The sequence below is a fragment of the Benincasa hispida genome, chromosome 8 (assembly GCF_009727055.1).
Source record: "Benincasa hispida cultivar B227 chromosome 8, ASM972705v1, whole genome shotgun sequence".
NCBI lineage: Eukaryota > Viridiplantae > Streptophyta > Magnoliopsida > Cucurbitales > Cucurbitaceae > Benincasa > Benincasa hispida.
The window spans coordinates 16,638,028-16,655,642 of record NC_052356.1 but is presented as its reverse complement, the minus strand read 5'-3'; the positions used below and the strand labels follow the sequence as shown (position 1 = coordinate 16,655,642).

The 17,615-nt window shown below is 33.0% G+C and overlaps 1 protein-coding gene, 2 long non-coding RNA genes and 1 pseudogene across 3 annotated transcripts; 2 read left to right on the top strand and 2 right to left on the bottom strand.

Moving 5' to 3' along the window:
• Positions 1–261: 261 nt before the first annotated feature.
• LOC120084230 lies at positions 262–1,647 on the bottom strand. Its single transcript, XM_039040131.1, has 2 exons — positions 784–1,647; positions 262–702 (listed from the first exon to the last, which is right to left on the bottom strand). Exons 1-2 carry the CDS (start codon positions 1,634–1,636, stop codon positions 362–364), a joined length of 1,194 nt encoding a protein of 397 aa, XP_038896059.1. The 5' UTR covers positions 1,637–1,647; the 3' UTR covers positions 262–361.
• On the top strand, positions 1,509–9,492 carry LOC120084231. The gene is made up of 4 exons (XR_005483597.1): positions 1,509–1,647; positions 2,492–2,627; positions 7,978–8,167; positions 8,265–9,492. It is a non-coding gene; the product is annotated as an uncharacterized LOC120084231 (long non-coding RNA).
• Positions 9,493–9,675: 183 nt separating this feature from the next.
• Positions 9,676–12,854, bottom strand: LOC120083820. Its single transcript, XR_005483545.1, has 3 exons — positions 12,475–12,854; positions 10,264–10,590; positions 9,676–10,150 (listed from the first exon to the last, which is right to left on the bottom strand). It is a non-coding gene; the product is annotated as an uncharacterized LOC120083820 (long non-coding RNA).
• A 2,602-nt stretch (positions 12,855–15,456) lies between these two features.
• Positions 15,457–16,026, top strand: LOC120083945 (annotated as a pseudogene).
• Positions 16,027–17,615: the final 1,589 nt, after the last annotated feature.

Sequence of the window (17,615 nt, the reverse complement as noted above, 5' to 3'; positions counted from 1 at the left end):
TAAAATATAAAAACTTTAAATAAATTAACTGAATTTGATGTAGGTAAATTATAAATAAAATTTAGAAAATGAAGCAAAGTTAAAAAAAAAAAAAAAAGTCATGAACAAAATAAAAAGGATCAAGAGAGAAAGGAACAATTTTTCCACAAAATTTTCTACTTTTGAACGAAAAGTTTAAGGAACAGAATCTTTGTTCATACGGGTTACGATTTCAAATTAAAAATGCAAAAGTAAAATTGAAACTCATAATCTAGACCGGAATTTGTTTTGTTTTGTTTTGTATTTTCCTTCATTAATTTTGGTTGAATTTCTGGTGAATTTAGTAACTATAATTCGAAATTTACATGTTAGTAATTGATCTTCAGATAAAGATCAAATCATACATTTGTTCTACAAATTCCTCTATCAATCCTTCAAGAATATACGAATCAAAACCTTCAATTATACCTCCACCTCCAAATTCTTCATGTTCTTCACAAATTTTGCTGTATTTCCAATTTGATTCCTCCAATTCCATCTCCGTTATCTTACAAATCTCTTTTTCATATCTTTCCCGCTGGATCCCATCAACCACTTTCTTCTTCGCGATTTTGCCTCCGTTGATTATCAAATCATCGTCGTTTCGAGATGGGGTCTTTGGAATTTCGAGCTCCGATGATAATTTCCTTCTAGTGTTTATGGGGGAATTTGAAGCAGCATCTCCTGAAAGTAGTGATTTAAAGAATTTGAGAACCCAATTGAAAATTTTTGAATAATGGGTTGTTGAAGAAAGGGAAATCAAACCTGATAATGAGATTGCTTCTTCGGGATCTCGTAGGAATTGATTGCTGTCGAGAACTGAAACTGGGCTTAATTCATCGGAGCTGCAGTCTGATTCTACTTGTCGAGTTGATTTTCTTCCATGGCGGTCCTTCGTGGAAATTCTGGAGGTGGGTTTATTTTTTGAAAATCTCTTTCTTGATTTCTTCTTTTCTTTCAAATCAATTTGGACGAACTGTTTGGATTCTTCTGGATCAAATCTCTTCTTCTTTGTCTTTCTCACAGATGACTGCTCTGTTTTGTTGCTTCCCCTGTTTTTATATTTGTCTTCGTCTTCCTTTCTTTGGTTAAATTCTGTACTGTTCCTCACTTTTGCTTTGAATTCTTTACTTTTGCTTTCTCCTTCAAAACTTAGGATGAAGTATTCTTCATTTTCAAGCTCAAGAAAGGTTGGTACCTCTCGAAATGACAGTGTTGATCTAACCCGTTGATGTTTGTCTTCCAGGTGTTTGTAGAAATGCTCCACAGAGTTCATGGATTGGCTTCTCGATAGCGAATTATGATTCTGCTTCATCTCTGGCATTGAATCCAAGCCCATAAGTCTGGCCACAATTCCAGCAGTTGGCTTCGTCTCATTTGTTGATTTGATGACATTCAAATCCTTGACTTGAAGAAGCTTATCATCAGACTTCACTGAACTAGTTTCTTCTGTGATATGATCGGTCGGGTGCGTTGGGAGGCTACCGGAGCATAGAATCCGGCGGAGAATTCCCGAAAGACAGCTGGGTGTAGCTCTGGGGTTGCAGACATGAGCATCGAAAGTGGAAGTGGAGAAGGAAGAAGAGGAAGAGCAAGAAGGAGAGGGCAACAACTTCATGTTGAGTTCAGGTCAGTAAGGTAACAAAATGAGTGAGAAAAAAAGATAACTAAGTAAGAAGGGAGGTTTGGAAATTGGGATTTCCACTTTGAAAAAAGATAGGGGTGTCTTATTTTCTTTTCTTTTTCTTGTTTTTTCTGGTAAAGCAATTACAGAAAACAAAGTGAAGAAGAAAAATTTGAATGTGTTATGATGGAAAGTATGAAAGAGAGAGAAAAAGTGGCGGGCTTTGTGTTTGAATAAGTTGCCTGGCTTAGTTGATTTATGATGGTTGGGCCAGGCTTATGTCTGCTTCCACTTTTGAAGGGTCAATTTGTTCAGTTTTGTTGTCCTCCCCAACTGACTTCAAACGTTTAAACAAAGCATATCCCATTCTCACTGCTCATGTCTATCCTAAGAACTGTTGATTTAAAATATGATTTGATAGCAAAACCCTTCCCTTAGATTCAAATTGAACGAGTACGTCAAGTTTGAAAGTTTTAATTGATATCGCTCAACAACGACTATATTGTTGCCCTACCACTCCAACATATTATTGTGAAAAAGGGTTAATACAGGCCCATTAGAACGAAAAGAGCATCCATCCAACTCATTTTGTAATCATTTATCCATAAGAATCTAGAATAAACAAGTGTCTCTTATTCAGATATTATTCTATATGCTGAAAACTGAGCTTTCTTTTGGGGATTGGTGATTGAGAAGTGATGAATATGAACAAGCAAAAGCTTGGACATGTTAGTGGGTTGGGAGTGAAACATAAAAGAGTACTATACAAAACATGTCAGTTTAGGAAATTTTGGAATTGTATGGCAGTGTTCTGACTCAAAATTCTCTCTCTTTCTCTTGGGTTTGCAGCCAAAAATGGTGACTGGTGTTTTCTTTTATTCAAACTGAGCAGCAACAACTCTGCAGACCAACAATAGGGAGTGAAAAACTGCCAATACAATATTGGACCAGAAGATTATGCACTCGTCCAAACCGACCACCTCTGGTAAGTAGAAGATTTTAGCTCTGCTCTGTGTTTGTACTGTTTCGAAATTTGAATTTTAAGATGAAGAGAATGAACTTTGTTTATGTAAAAGAGTCTTTTCCCTTTTGCTAAAGAGTCATTAGTATATATGCTATCAACCAAGATGTGATAATTTTGAATCTCCTCACGGCCTCACTCCACACGTTGTTGATCTCAAAAAGACTAGTCAATTTCTAGTTTAGAGTAAGCGGTACATAGGCTCAACTTCTTGGTTTTACTGTTTTACATTGCATTCTTGTAAGTGGCAATAAACGGTCTTTCTTTTTCTTGTTTGAGTTCACGGTGGATTGAAATATTAGGAGGGCATTTGGTCTGTAAAGTGGGGCCAATAAGTCTGGAGTTAATATATTAAAGTCAGGAAGTTTGTCTTTGGGGTATAGAATTGTAAGATGGAGTTTCTCAATAATTATGAAAATTAGATCAGGAGAAAAAGATATAGTTACTCCATAAATATAAAAAGTAAAGATAGAGAGAAAGATGAAATTACTCGAATAATGTGCAAACTTCAATAATATTTATTATTGAAATTGAGTTGTTTACACAAAGTTGGTGGGCCAACGGCCTCAATAGTTTGAATAAAGGAAGAAGAGAAAGGGGAAATGAGCATATGGGTAGCTGAACAATGTCCAAGAGCGAACCTAAATTGTAAGATTGGTGGGTACAGGCTACTGCTGAGTTAACTGTGGTAGTAGGGCAGAGGTTGTGGTAGGTGGGCCTGACTTTGACATTTGATCATTTGGGCCTTCTTTGGGTTTAGAAACCCTAAATATTTTATCTTTTCCCTTCTTTTTGGGAAATGTTTATCATTAGTTACCATGTCAATCAATATCAATTATTACCTAGACCATCTATCTTGTTTAAAAGAAAAATACATAGGTACATCTCGCGCTATACGTGTCTTTTTACATTCCTTCAAATTGTTCAATCATAGTTTGTTATGTGACAAATTCATTTCTTTTTTGAAATATTTTAATACTTTTTGTGTGTATGTGATGAGAGTGGAATGCATAAAGAGAAGATGCACCAAAGTATTGCTCTTTTAAAAAATTGAAGATGGATTGGGAACAAAACAAATGAGGGTATATTTTTTATTCTTTGAATTTTACACCAAGTGAAGGGAGAAAATTCAAATATTTGACCTCTTAATCGATAGCTTACTTGACTATATTCAAGTTGGAAAAACAAGATTTAGTTGGGCATGGAAGAGAAGAGATAAAGAGGAAAGAAGATATGAATACAAAATTTGGGTATTGGGGTTAATCTACTTTAGTTTGAGATTAAGGACCAAAATGAGAAAGGGACTTGGGAGTAAAAGATATAACTTGTAATAATAAAATAAAATAATAAATATTTTCGGGGAGAGGTAGGGAAGGTCATTGTGTTCCCACTCCATCCCTAATCACGGAATATGTTATTGAGTAATACTTCTTCATGCATCCCTTTCAATAATAAAGAAGAAAAAAATTAGAAAAATATCCCAATTATTATTCTATGTACTTTGGTCTAATAGGGTATTTCTAGCCTTGATCGGTTGGGATCTATGGAGACTCAAACTCGTAGGTTTTGTTGACCCAAACGGTATTAAGTTTGATTGAAATAAATTAAAATTTAATAGGTCGAGTTTGGTTTATGACTTTTAAATATTCCCTTCATCTTTTCAATGTGGGATACTCAAAATACCTCATAACTCTTTTGATTCACTTTTTTTTTTTTTATCAAGTACTAGTTTGGACTTTATGGGTTATGATATTATATTAAATAAATATGAGGTTCCATCTTAAAACTAATTGGTAATGATGTGAGTAACTCATGTATGTTTAAAAGATTGTAAAGATTGTAAGATCTTTTCATCTTTTCAATGTGAGATCCTCAACAATATGGGAGATGAGAGATTTGAACTTTTGATCTCTTGGTCGAAGATATATGACCAATTAAAACTATTCTTAGGTTGGCAATACATTAAATTATCAAACCATAATCTTGTACTTCTTTAAATTGAAGTGTTGGAAAATTCGAATTATTAAATTAAAAACATTGTTATTTCTTGAGGATATCTTATTGTTACAAAAGTTTAACCATTTTTTTAATACAACAAATATGGGATACATGAATTTAGACTTTCAATCTCATAAAAAAGAGTATGCATATCACTTAAGCTATACTCCGTTTGGTTACAAAAGTTTAATGGCGATAAGCTTAGAATAGCAACATATGTTCAGAAGATAGAAAATAGGATTTGGCTCCTTTGTTTCATTGCCTAAAGTAAGAACTTTGATATATTAAATTAGTAAAAGATGATATATTAAATTAGTAAAAGACCAGGAAAACAATGAAAGAGATCATACAAAACTTGATTAAAAATCACTTTTTCTCTAAACTTTCATATAAGTGATAGATTTAGTTCCTACAATTTGATTTGTATTGATTTTATCTTTATATTTTCAAATCTATAATAGTTTAGTTTTTGAACTTTAGTATGTAACTATATAATCCCTATACTTTCAAGTCTATAACAAATTAGGTTCGTTTGATAATATTCTCGTTTTTTGTTTTCGGCTTCTTGTTTCTAATTTCTTGTTTCATGCTTAAATTTTAAGAACGAGAAACATGAATATGTTTTATAACTATTTATGTTTCTTGTTTTTTTGAAAAAAAAATAAACAGAAACAAAAACTTGTTTGATAGTCGTTTCTTGTTTCTTGTATTATTAACCCTAACATTTTCTCCTATTTGTAGTTTAAATATAATTTAATTATGTAAAACAAAAAATATATAGCATGAATTAAAATATAAAAAAAAATTAGAAAACTTTTACACTATCAAATACACATAAGTCCTGATGCAAAATTAATTATTGTAATACAATTGTTTCTATCATTCATATGTTGCTAAAATTTGATTTAAAATATTATTTATCACTCAATTCATTTTTCTTAAATAATGTTGATCCAAATCCAATCCAATTATATTATTATGTAAATGTTGTGGTTGTAAAATATTACAGATAACCTAAATGAGTATCTATGTAAATAAAATTTATATAATATAAAATTCTAACCAATTTTGAATGTACCAAAAATAATAAGTTTAAATTTAAAATAACATATAAACATGTCTATTGCAAAATTTAAAATTTAAAATACAGAAAATATTTAGATAAACATATGGAAATTTTAAATTTTGAAGATCAAATAATATATAAATTAAAATATTGGAAATTTTAAAATTTAAAATTAAATTAAACATATAAATATGAAAAAAAATTAATAAAGAAAGAAAGAAAGGAATATAAAAGAAATATAGCCATATAGAAAAGAAAATTTGAAATTTGAAAATCAATTAATACATAAATCTAAATGTTGAAAAATTTAAAATTCAAAATTAAATTAAACATATAAATATGAAAAAATAATAAAGAAGGGAAAACAAATAAAACAAATCAAGAAAAATGAAATCGTCATTGCCGGGTATCAAACCTAGGTTTCGAAGGTCAAGTATAGTTTAGTTGACGGCTCGATTACCTGCCAAATTGCCAATGAGCCAAGCAAAGTCTTTCTTACATGATAGAAATGAAATTACATAAAATGGTAACAAAATAAGGAGAGACTATTTTTAGAAACATTTCTCAAATTTGAGAAATAAGAAATATGAATGGTTATTAAAGAAGTCGGTTTCTTAAATAATGAGAAATAGAAATAAAAAACAAGAAATGAGAACTTTATCAAACGGACCATTAGTCTCGTTTGTCAAAAACTTTTTCAAACTTAATTGTCAATGTTGATTATGTAAAAACATACTCCTTATAATTTGTTTAACTGTTCAATATGTGTAAGAAATTTCATTAAATCTTAATAGTATTTTTCATGATAGGAACTAAATCAGTATACATTGTAAAGTACAAAAACTAAATTAATACACATTAAAATTCAAGGAGTAAATTGTTATAAATTTGGAAGTACATGGATTAAATCATTACAAACTAAGTCTAGAGACTAAATTAAATTTTTATTTCTATAAAAGTTTAAGGACCAACTTGAACCTTCTCCATGTAAGTTTGATTGAATAAGTACCAAAATTGATCAACAATGTAGGTTGAATGTTGGAACTTCTAACTCATGCCTTCCAGCCTTCATCTCATGACTTTGTGTCAATGAAACACACTTAAAATGTGTGTTATTTGCCTTAGATTTGATGTCGTTTGTTAGTGATTCGCAAGGAATTGTGTATGAGATCAAGATTTAGAGTAAAAAGAGCACAAATGGACCAAATTTGGCCAAGGAAATCAAAATCGAGCCAAACATCGATAAGAGGAAGAGAAAAATCAAAGAGCTGAAAAAATAGGGTAGTGTGATTCACAGAAACTTGATCGTGTTGAAAAAGTTCCCAACGTTGTGGTGCTATGCATGAGCGTTGCGCTACAGTAAGTTATTTTAGAGTTTTTTGGACAACAAATTTTCTATTTATCTTAGAGTTTTTTTTAGTCAAAGTCATTTGGCACACCACAAAATTAAGGAGTCTTCGTGTTTTAGCCTAAAAATATTGGAGAGATTTTAGGAATTCGTTTGGAGGCCATTTGAGATCCCAAAGAGAAAATCAAGTAGATTTTGACATGTTCCATCAACGGAAGTCATCATGATAGTAGGTTTCCCTTTTCTCTTTATTCTCTTGACTTTTTAATGGTTGTTGCATTGTATGAGAGTATGATTGTAGCATCAATAAGTGGCTAAACGCTTTAGTTCTATAGTGACCTAAATGCATATTTTTTCTATGAATGTTATGCTATTGAATATTTTTCAATTTTATTATATTTGATACATTGATTGATCCTCGATGCATATTAAATTAAATATTCAATTAGAAATATTGTATGTTTAATTGTATCTATAATGTTGGGTTTTTTTCCCCTTTGATCTATAATGTTGGAATGTTATGAAACTATCATGCAAATAGTTAGGTTGGTAATGAAAGTTGATCGTGATCATTCTTAATGTCATGCTTCTAATTTAGTTTCAAGCAATTAGTAATCAATTATATTTGTATGAGAAAAGAGTAGCTAAGCATAATCCAACCAGTTGATTTTCAGAGGACGATACTCAATACTATAACTTGATACTTGCACTTGCATCACACCAAATATTTTGACATCAATTTTTTTGAACTGTTATCGAGATCAAAGTTACGAATTTGTTTAATATTCAAAGAATTGGATAGACCTTAATCTAAGGTGTATTTTATTTATGTGTTTCTTTTATGGAGGTATTGTGGCAAACGGCAGATATCAAGTGAGCTAATCTTTTGCCTCTTGATCTAGATATTGAAAGAACTTTCAGGAAAAATCTTAAAGGAAGCAAAGTAAAAACTAAAGGGATGGTAGAAGAAGTACCCGAGAAGACCATACACCTGGGATTGACCATGCTCAGAACACTGCAAATAACTTTGAGTTGAAGCCAGATGGCACGAGATATTACTTTCAGAGAACGTCCCACAGAAGACCCTTGCAAGTATCATCAATCTTTCCTAGAAATATGTGAAATGATAAAAATAATGGTGTTTTCTAGCCATGCAATTAAACTAAGACTATTCTATTTTTCTTTGTAGAATCAAGCCAAGGATTGGTTAGAGACCTTCCTGCTTGATAACATCAATACTTGGGAGAAGCTGACACAATATTTTCTAAATAAATACTTTTCATCAGCTAAGTCAACTAGATTAAGGTATGAGATCGGCTCATTTTGTCAACAAAATGATGAACAACTATTCGAGTTTCGGAAAAGGTACAAGGATCTCTTTAAGAGGTGTCCACATCAAAGATATCTTGATTGGTTGCAAATCCAATTGTTTTACCATGGATGGACTAGTAACACGAAATCCATCTTGAATGTTACTGCTGTGGGATCTATTTTTTAAACAATAGCCTCAGTAGCTTATGCTCTTTTAGAAGACATGGTTGTTACAGGTTATAATTGACCCATTGAAAGATCAACCACCACCAGAGTAGTTGGTCTATATGAAGTTAATGAGGTAAGTCCTTAAAAGCTCAATTAGTTTCGCTTACTAATGCTTTGAGCAAACTGTCAACAGGTGGCCAAATCGATATGTATCTTCCATCCATAGCAACCCAAGCAACTATGGTAGTTGAGAGGCTTCATCAAAAAACTTGGGGCAATGTAAAATTGAGACAACATACTTTGTATGCAGAATTCAAAGATATAAAGGACACCCACAATAGCAACAAGCAACACATTACAATTCAGGTTTGAGAAATCATGAAAATTTCTCCTATCCTAACAACCGATACGGAAAAGAAACCAACTATGTAGGACATAATGATTGACTTCATTAAGGAGTCAAAGGGTTGAGCCACAACATTGGAGCATCTTGTGTAGACGATGACAAGCAATATGTAGAGTATGACGACCACTGTATAGAGCTTACATTACTACAAAAACAGTTTTTCGTGACTTTTTTAAATGCCAAGTGTCACTTTTCTTGACATTTTAAAAAACTTCAAGGAATTCAGTGTGAAGAATGTTGATGTTCTCGACTAGGAAAAAATATCAAGAACAATGACACTTGACATTTTTGAAATGTTAAGAATATTGACGTTCTTGACAAATAAAAAACGTCAAGAACATTTTCACTTGATATGTGAAAAATGTCAAGATATACTTTACTTGATACTGAAAATTTGTCAAGAATATAGATGTTCTTGACAAGAATAAAATATCGAATACAAGACTTCTTGACAATTTTCACTTGTCAAATATATTTATATCTTGACACGTTTAAATTGTCAAGTATTTTTGTGATTTTTTTTTTAAAAAAAGAGTAATATGGATGTTTACCTCTAAATTGTTCCAGTATTTTAATCCAACAATAATATATGATATATTATGACAAATATCCATCAAAACAAATAAACAACCAAACACATTTTCAATCTTATGAACTAAAATGTTCTCCAATATGACAAAAGATAACATTTTTCAACATTGTCATTATAAAACTTCACAACTCCATAAACGATTTTCTAAGTTAACTAGAAGAATATGGACGGACTCAAATGGACACTTCCAAAAGAATATAAAGAACATAATTCTAACAGTCAACCCAATATGAACAGTTTCAAAATTTACTTTTCCAAAACTTCTATCAAAACTATCCATCTACCCCATATTAACAAAACTATATCATTCTACTCATAACAACTATCAAAACCATATGAACAAATGAAACAATTAACCTCCATTCCAAAACTACAATTAAGCCCCCCTCCCCACTACCTTGCATATATGAACAATTCCAAAAAATATTATACCTATATGAATATGAAGTATATCAAGAAATTGATAAGCCAGAATAAAGACATTCAAAATGACCAAATTGTACGAGCACCTACGATCACATGTAGCAACCAAAAAATTCAGTCAACTCAATCCGCACCTCGTCTAACTCGATTTATGAGTAGAGTTCCTTGTATCAACCTATAAATATAAAAACCAAATATTATAATAAATTCTAACCACAAATTCTAAAATAAATTATAAAATAAAGTAAACTTTAAAATAAAAACTACAAATGAAAAATGTTAACTTACATGTTAGTTATGTATCATATATCTATCCGTGATGTTGTCCTCTTTGAGTCTATATAGTACAATATCACCCTATGCAATTATAGCAAATAGTGTCCCAACCCAATGGAAATGTATGGGGGCTCATTTTTAACATCTATTAAGCATTTTATTAATTGAAAAGATTAGGCACAAATGAAACAACTTGTAGGCTACGAAGTGATAAGTGGAAGTAAAAGCTAGCTGGGTTCTAAAGTTTCAAGCTTGAATGGATAGTAACCACTCCTCCAACAAGATTTTCAAACTCGACCTTTGGAAGCCTGCATCGACAATCATGGAAGCAAATTTCTCCTACATCCCACCATATCAACATCAATAAAGATCCTATTGCCAAATCATAGCTACTTGTTACCGGTTCAATGCTTAGATAACTAAACAACAATAACACATCCCATCCTTTTGTTTTTTTGGAAAGTTTATAAAAACAAAGAGTGGAGTGATTATATTAATTCTTTATGATTTTATCATAAAGTAGTCGTGGAAATTAAGCAAACTAAATTATGTCCAATCAGTTCAACAATAATCACAAGAATCTAAAGTTCTAACGAACTCATCATCAATAAATAGGTTTTATTTATTCTCATTCTCTCTTTCATTGAACTTCCATTTTAATCTTTTTTAGTCGTCAAAATTTATTTGTGGATCGTGAACATAAAATTTTAGTATTGGTTCTTGAGATGGAGAAAGAGAATTGAGTTAGTCACAAGAATGGAGAGAGAAGAATTGTGGATTTAATCGGAGAACTAAGGAGCTTAGTTATGAAAATGGAGAAGCAAAGAACTTATGATCATACGTCCCATGGCCATGGTAAACTCGAGCAAGTCAACTACTCGAGAATGCCAAAATACTAAAGAATGCCATAGAAGAATGGAGGAAGGAATTTTTGCAATGCAAAATGGAGAAGGAAGTAGTAGTGCGCAATACAAATGGGGATTGAAAAATATTAAAGCTAAATACAAGGGCCTTTGTATTTACGGTGATTTTGTTTAAGAAGCTCAAAAGGGTATGTTACTTGCATCAGAGAGCTTTAGGAAAAGCATGAGCTTCAACTGCGCAATGCTAAGAAGATATGATAAATTTTGATTACAAAGGACCCAAAAAATATCTAATTGCATAATTAGAACCTATAAAATAAAAACTTGTGCATATTTTTTTTGTTTGAAAAGGAAAAAAAAAATTTCATCCATTTAATGAAAAGATGATGCTCATATTACAAGGAGACATGATTATGCAAAAAGACGAGAAAAAGGAGATCAACAGGTGCATCCAGTCATCTCAACTAGGTTGACACTACCCTAGTGCCCTCATTATATCTCAAAAGATACAAGATGGAGATGTCAATGTTTAATTTCAAGAGAAAATAATACAACTCAATAAGCTTTTAGAAACTAAGAAATAAAGTAGTATCTAATCTAGTGAGGTAAAAGCACTTCAATTGAGACAAATAAAAACTTGTGTATTGAAGTATCATCGTCTCAAAACAAAATTTCTTATCTTTCATTATTTCTATTTTACTTTTCCTTTTTTTTTTTTTTTTTTTTTTTTGTTTCTTTTTCTTTGAATAACATATTACAAAGGGAAAGTGCAGTAAAACAGATGAACGATAACAATAAACCCTATTGCTGCTTGAAGTTCAAGCATCTGCTTTCCTTTAATATGTTGATCTAGCCTATGTTTGAGGTGAAGGTTTGTAGCCAAAATAAAGAGCTTAAATAGAAACTTGTTTTTCAAGTTCCTTGCTTAATTTTCCATCCCTAAATTTTTCTAACACAAATTGCTAAATTCAAGCTTCTTAAACACTAGGCTAACACACCCAGACTCATGACCCTTTAAAGGTAGGTAGGTGGTTTTTCCTTTATATACATAAATTAATTATCCCTTTCTTCTATTCTTATTCTTCCTTTGTTCTGCTTTCCAATTATCTTTCTTTGTTCTTTCATTTTCAGCCTATACAACTGTCTCTCATATCATAATGTTATTTTTCTTCCACCTACATTTGAATAGCTCACATCATATCCCTTGTTTTTTTTAATAAGAAACAAAATTTTATAGAGAATAAAATGAAATAAAAGAAGATGTTCAGCATCAAAATCATAAGTAAGGAAGAGACTAGCAGGCATAAACCAAATCAGTCATTGAAAAAAGAGGGGGAAAAGAGGGAAAATGAGAGAGTACCATTTGAAGGTGAGAGTATTGGAAGAGGGAATCGTTCGCATGGAGGGTTTCATCAGTGAGGGTTTCGATTGGCGGAGGCCAGCGTTTCAAACAGCAGGGTGAAGGTTTCAGTGGTAGAGTTTGATCAGCCGACGATCAGTTTTGAAGGTGGTAGCCTGAACAACGTTTGTGTTCACATTCGCGTGGAGGGTTTCGCGTTCACATTCGCATGACAGAGGGGTGAAGGCAGTTTCGATCATCTGGGGTTTAGGCGTGGAGGACGTTGGTGGCAGCCTGAAAAATGTTCAACTTTGCATGGAGAGTTTCGGCAGCATGGAGTTCTCAAACATTTTAGGGGTTTCGTTTTTTGTTTGGTGAAATCGCGAGGGGTCAATTTTGGCGTTCGCATTCAATTTGGGCGTGAAGGGTCAAAATTTTAGAGAACAAAAATAATAAGAAAATAATTTATAGTTACTTATATTCTAGACATTTAGAACATACCAAAAAAACATAGATTAAATTTGACATTTTTAAAACGTCAAGTAGATTGTCAGTATGAAAATTTTTCGAAAAAACAAACAACCTTCGTATTTTTTAAAATTTCTTGACGTTTTTCTTTAAAATTACCTATTTCTTGACCCTTTTACATAGAAATGTCAAGTATTTAAAATTGCAAACATCAAGAAATGTGTTTTTTCTTAGTGTTAGTGAGCATAGTTACAAGTTATGAGAAAAATACAACACATGGAGGCCAAACTGGAATAGATGGTTACTACAGTCAATTCCATCCCGGTAAGTAGTACTCTCACTACAAGAAAAAACACATTTCTTGATGTCTGCAATTTTAAATACTTGACGTTTTTTATGAAAAAATATCAAAAAATAGGTAATTTTAAAGAAAAACGTCAAGAATTGATTTTAAAAAGTGGGGGTTGTGCATTTTTCCTAGAAAATACAGTACTTACGTTTTAAAAATGTCAAGTTCAATTAATAGATTATTGACGTTTTAAAAACGTCAAGAATTGTAAAATATACAGGGTAGCATTGCAAAGCTAAAAAGTAGCATTGTAATGCTACACATTTTGATGGAAAAATGAAAAAAGTGCGTGCCTCATGCACGCAACGTTACAATGCTCTCAATAGCGTTGCAACACTGCGGGTTTTGACAGGAAAATTGTGCGCCTCTTGAACAGTGTTACAACGCTCTTTTAGTAGCGTCACGACGCTATCAGACTGATTTAAAAGAAATTCAAGCAGTCAATTTGTAGTCTATGCAATTGATTTTTTGTGCAATACGCTCGAAATCTTCTTGGTTTTTCACTTCCCTTTGATGCATCTTTGTTATTTCATCAATATTGAAGAGATTCTTCATTGAGGTAAGTAGATTTGAGGCATGAACTTTCAAAGTTAGGGTTTAATCTTGATTTTCTTGTTTAGATTGGGTTTAAGTCTTGATTTTCCTGGTTTGATTAGGCTTAATCTTGATTTTTTTTGTTTAGATTAGGCTCAATCTCGTTTAGATTAGGTTTAATTCTTGATTTTCTTGGTTTAAGGCATGAAGTTTCAAAGTTAGGGCTTGCTTTTCTTGGTTTGAGGCATGAACTTTCAAAGTTAGGGCTTGATTTTTTTTGATTTGAGGCTTGAACTTTCAAAGTTAGGATTTAATCTCTCATGTATATTCTTAAATCTCATAATAAACTCTTGTTTCAAATTGTTCTTGAATGAGATTGAATTTTAGAGAACTTTCCATAGTTGGGATTGCCACTTCGCCAAAGTTAGGGCTTTAATTTTAGAGAACTTGCCATTTTCTTCAATTAAATGTTTGCCAAAGTTAGATATGTCAATGTGTCTAATTTGTTAGGGCTTTATGAACTAAGTAATGCTTTGCCAAACTTTGGTTCAATTTTTAGTTATTGGAATTAATATATGTTTTGCACATTAGAGCACGTGCACATCTTAGTACAATTTATATCGGCTTTTCTAAAGAGTTAGAATAGGTCGATTACTTGTTAAACAAAGAGTTATTTACTTACCCGGGAAGATCTTTTCTAAGGTTGAGGGTTCTTAAGATGACGGTTTACGGAACACCTCCTACCTGGAGATCAAAATGGCGTCTAAGTCAAATAACCCTAGTTTTAATGAGCATGCGTGAGAGATGTGAGGTAATAAAATTTGTTTATCACCTAGACATCATAGGTTAAAATCCAGTATAAGACTTATACATGGATCTATCACCTAGACTTAGGATATATTTAATTTAGTCGAAATATATCTCTAAGTATTTTTTTTTTATACCCTAAACCGTTATATAACACTTCAGCTAGAGTGAAGTAGTGTACTTTTAGCTCTAGCATCCCTAAGAGTTCACATCGTGAGGTCCATGCAGGGCTTTGGGCCATGCTTAGGAGCGGACTCCCTTCGGAGAGTGTTTGCATGGAACAATATCTATGTGAATAAGGGAAATAGTTCATAGTAAGTAGAAAAGGGGTATGTAACAACATATCCCACGGTCTCTTCCATTAGGTTGTACCGTGAGATTTTTATAATGCGTCTACATGTCTGCCCTGGAGCGACCTTTCCCTTCGGAGGGTTGTATTATAGGATTCAGAACACCGCGAACTCCAAATCTGGATAGGCTCTCTTAGATCAGGTTTCATATTGACTTTCCACTTTCGGGAGTATGTTGATTCTGGTTTCTGAAATCCAAAAATGGAAGGTTACACTTACAAGAATTACTAAGATGTTAGTATATTCTCGACTAAAGTAGCGATAACTAAAGTGCTATAGGAATAAAGAGTTATTCTGGGATTAGCATCTAGTCAAGATTGTCTTGGTTCAAAAAAGGAACAACCGACTGCCCTTCGGTGGAGGTTACTCAAAACTTTTGAAATATCGTTGCAAAATATAATAATGAAGGGTACATTATTAGTTTTTTTTGCTAAACTTGATTGGATTTAGAAGATTAAGGTTATTTACTAAAACGGATATGTTTATCTTTTCAACATGAATAGCTCGATAATTCAACTCTTAGCTTCCGAGAAACTAAATGGCGATAATTATTCGGCATGGAAATCAAATCTAAACACAATACTGGTAGTTGACGATTTAAGATTTGTCTTAACTGAGGAATGTCCTCAAGCCCCAGCCTCAAATGATAACCGAAATGTTCGGGAAGCATACGATCGTTGGGTCAAAGCCAATGAAAAGGCTCGTGTTTACATTCTTGCCAGCATGTCTGATGTTTTGGCAAAGAAACATGAATCCTTAGCTACAGCTAAAGAGATAATAGATTCATTAAGATAATTGTTTGGGTACCCATCATGGTCCCTTAGACACGAGACAATTAAGCACATTTACATGAAGCGGATGAAGGAGGGGACCTCTATTAGAGAACATGTCCTGGACATGATGATGTACTTCAATATCGCTGAAGTAAATAGCGGACCCATTGATGAGGCTAACCAGGTTAGCTTTATCTTACAATCTCTTCCGAAGATTTTTATACGTTTCGAGATAAATGTATCTTTAAATAAGATAGAATTTAACCTCACTACTCTTCTTAACGAGCTCTAGCGATTCCAAAACCTTACTTTAGGTAAGGGAAGGAAGTGGAAGCAAATGTTGCTACCACTAAGAACAAATTTATAAAAGGATCGTCCTCTAAAAATAAAGTTGGACCCTTTAAAGCTCAAATGAAAAAGAAGGGAAAAGGGCAGGCTCCCAAGATAAAAAGGGAAAAAATGCAAATAAAGGAAAACGTTTCCACTGTAACCAAAACGGGCATTGGAAGAGAAATTGTCTGAAGTACCTTGCAGAGAAGAAAGTTGAGAAAACGGCACAAGATAAATATGATTTACTGGTCATTGAAACATGTTTAGTGGAATATGATATTTCAACTTGGATACTAGATTCAGGAGCCACTAATCATATTTGTTTCTCGTTTCAGGAAACTAGTTTTTGGAAAAAGCTTGAAGAAGATGAGATAACCCTCAGAGTTGGAACAAGAGAGGTTGTCTCAGCTAAAGCAATGGGGGATCTGAAGTTGTTTTTTGAAGATAGATATTTAGTACTTAAAAATGTTTTGTATGCACCTCTTATGAAAAGGAATTTGATATTTATCGCTTGTATTATAGAACAATTATATACAATATCTTTTAATATTGAGGCAAATCCCAAGAATTTGGAATCATGATCGAGGTTGTGCCTCTTTGTAGGTAACCCCAAAGGTACACAAGGAGGTTACTTTTGTGATCCGTCCGAAAACAAGGTGTTTGTTTCCATGAACGCTACTTTCCTAAAGGAGGATCGTATCAGGGAGCATAGTCCACGTAGTAAAGTCGTGTTAAGTGAGCTTTCCAAAGAAACTACTGAAACTTCAACAAGAGTTGTTGAAGGACCTGCTTCATCAACCAGAATTGTTGATGATAGTTCATCTGGTAGGTCAGTTCCACCTCAAGAGTTGAGTGAGCATTACAACCCGCCTGATCGCTATTTGGGTTTCACGAAAATCCTAGCTATGGTAACAGATGGCAATGTTGAGGATCCGTTGTCCTATAAAAAGGCAATGAGAATGTTGACCTAGAATGAATGGGTCAATGCCATGAATCTCGAGATGGAGTCGATGTACTTCAACTCGGTATGAGATCTTTTAGATCAGCCTAATGGGGTAAGACCTATAGGTTATAAAATTGATCTACAATCGCAAACGGGGTGCTAATGGAAGGTACAAACCTTAAAGGCTCAACTTGTGGCGAGGGTTATACCCAGGTGGAGGAAGTCGACTATGAGGTGACTTTTCACCTGTTGCCATGTTAAGGTCGATCCGCATGATAGTGCATCGAGGAGACGTGATCATCACGAAGTATCGCCTTAGAGTAAAACGTTGCTAATTTGTTTACGAAGGCTCTCACTGCTAACAGTGTTTGAGGGTCACCTTAAGAGCATGGGTCTACAGGATTGACTGCAGCTGGACTGGGCAATGGGAGATTTTGTTGCATTGGGTTTTTAAGCTCTAGTTTTATTGTTTTCTACCTGTTTACTTGACTCCCCACTTCTCTTTAGGAAAAGTGGGAGATTGTTGGGTTTGTGCCCTAAAGGTCTCGTGTCCTGTAGTTTGTAAACACACACTTTGTACGAACGCTTGTGATGTATGCAATATAGAA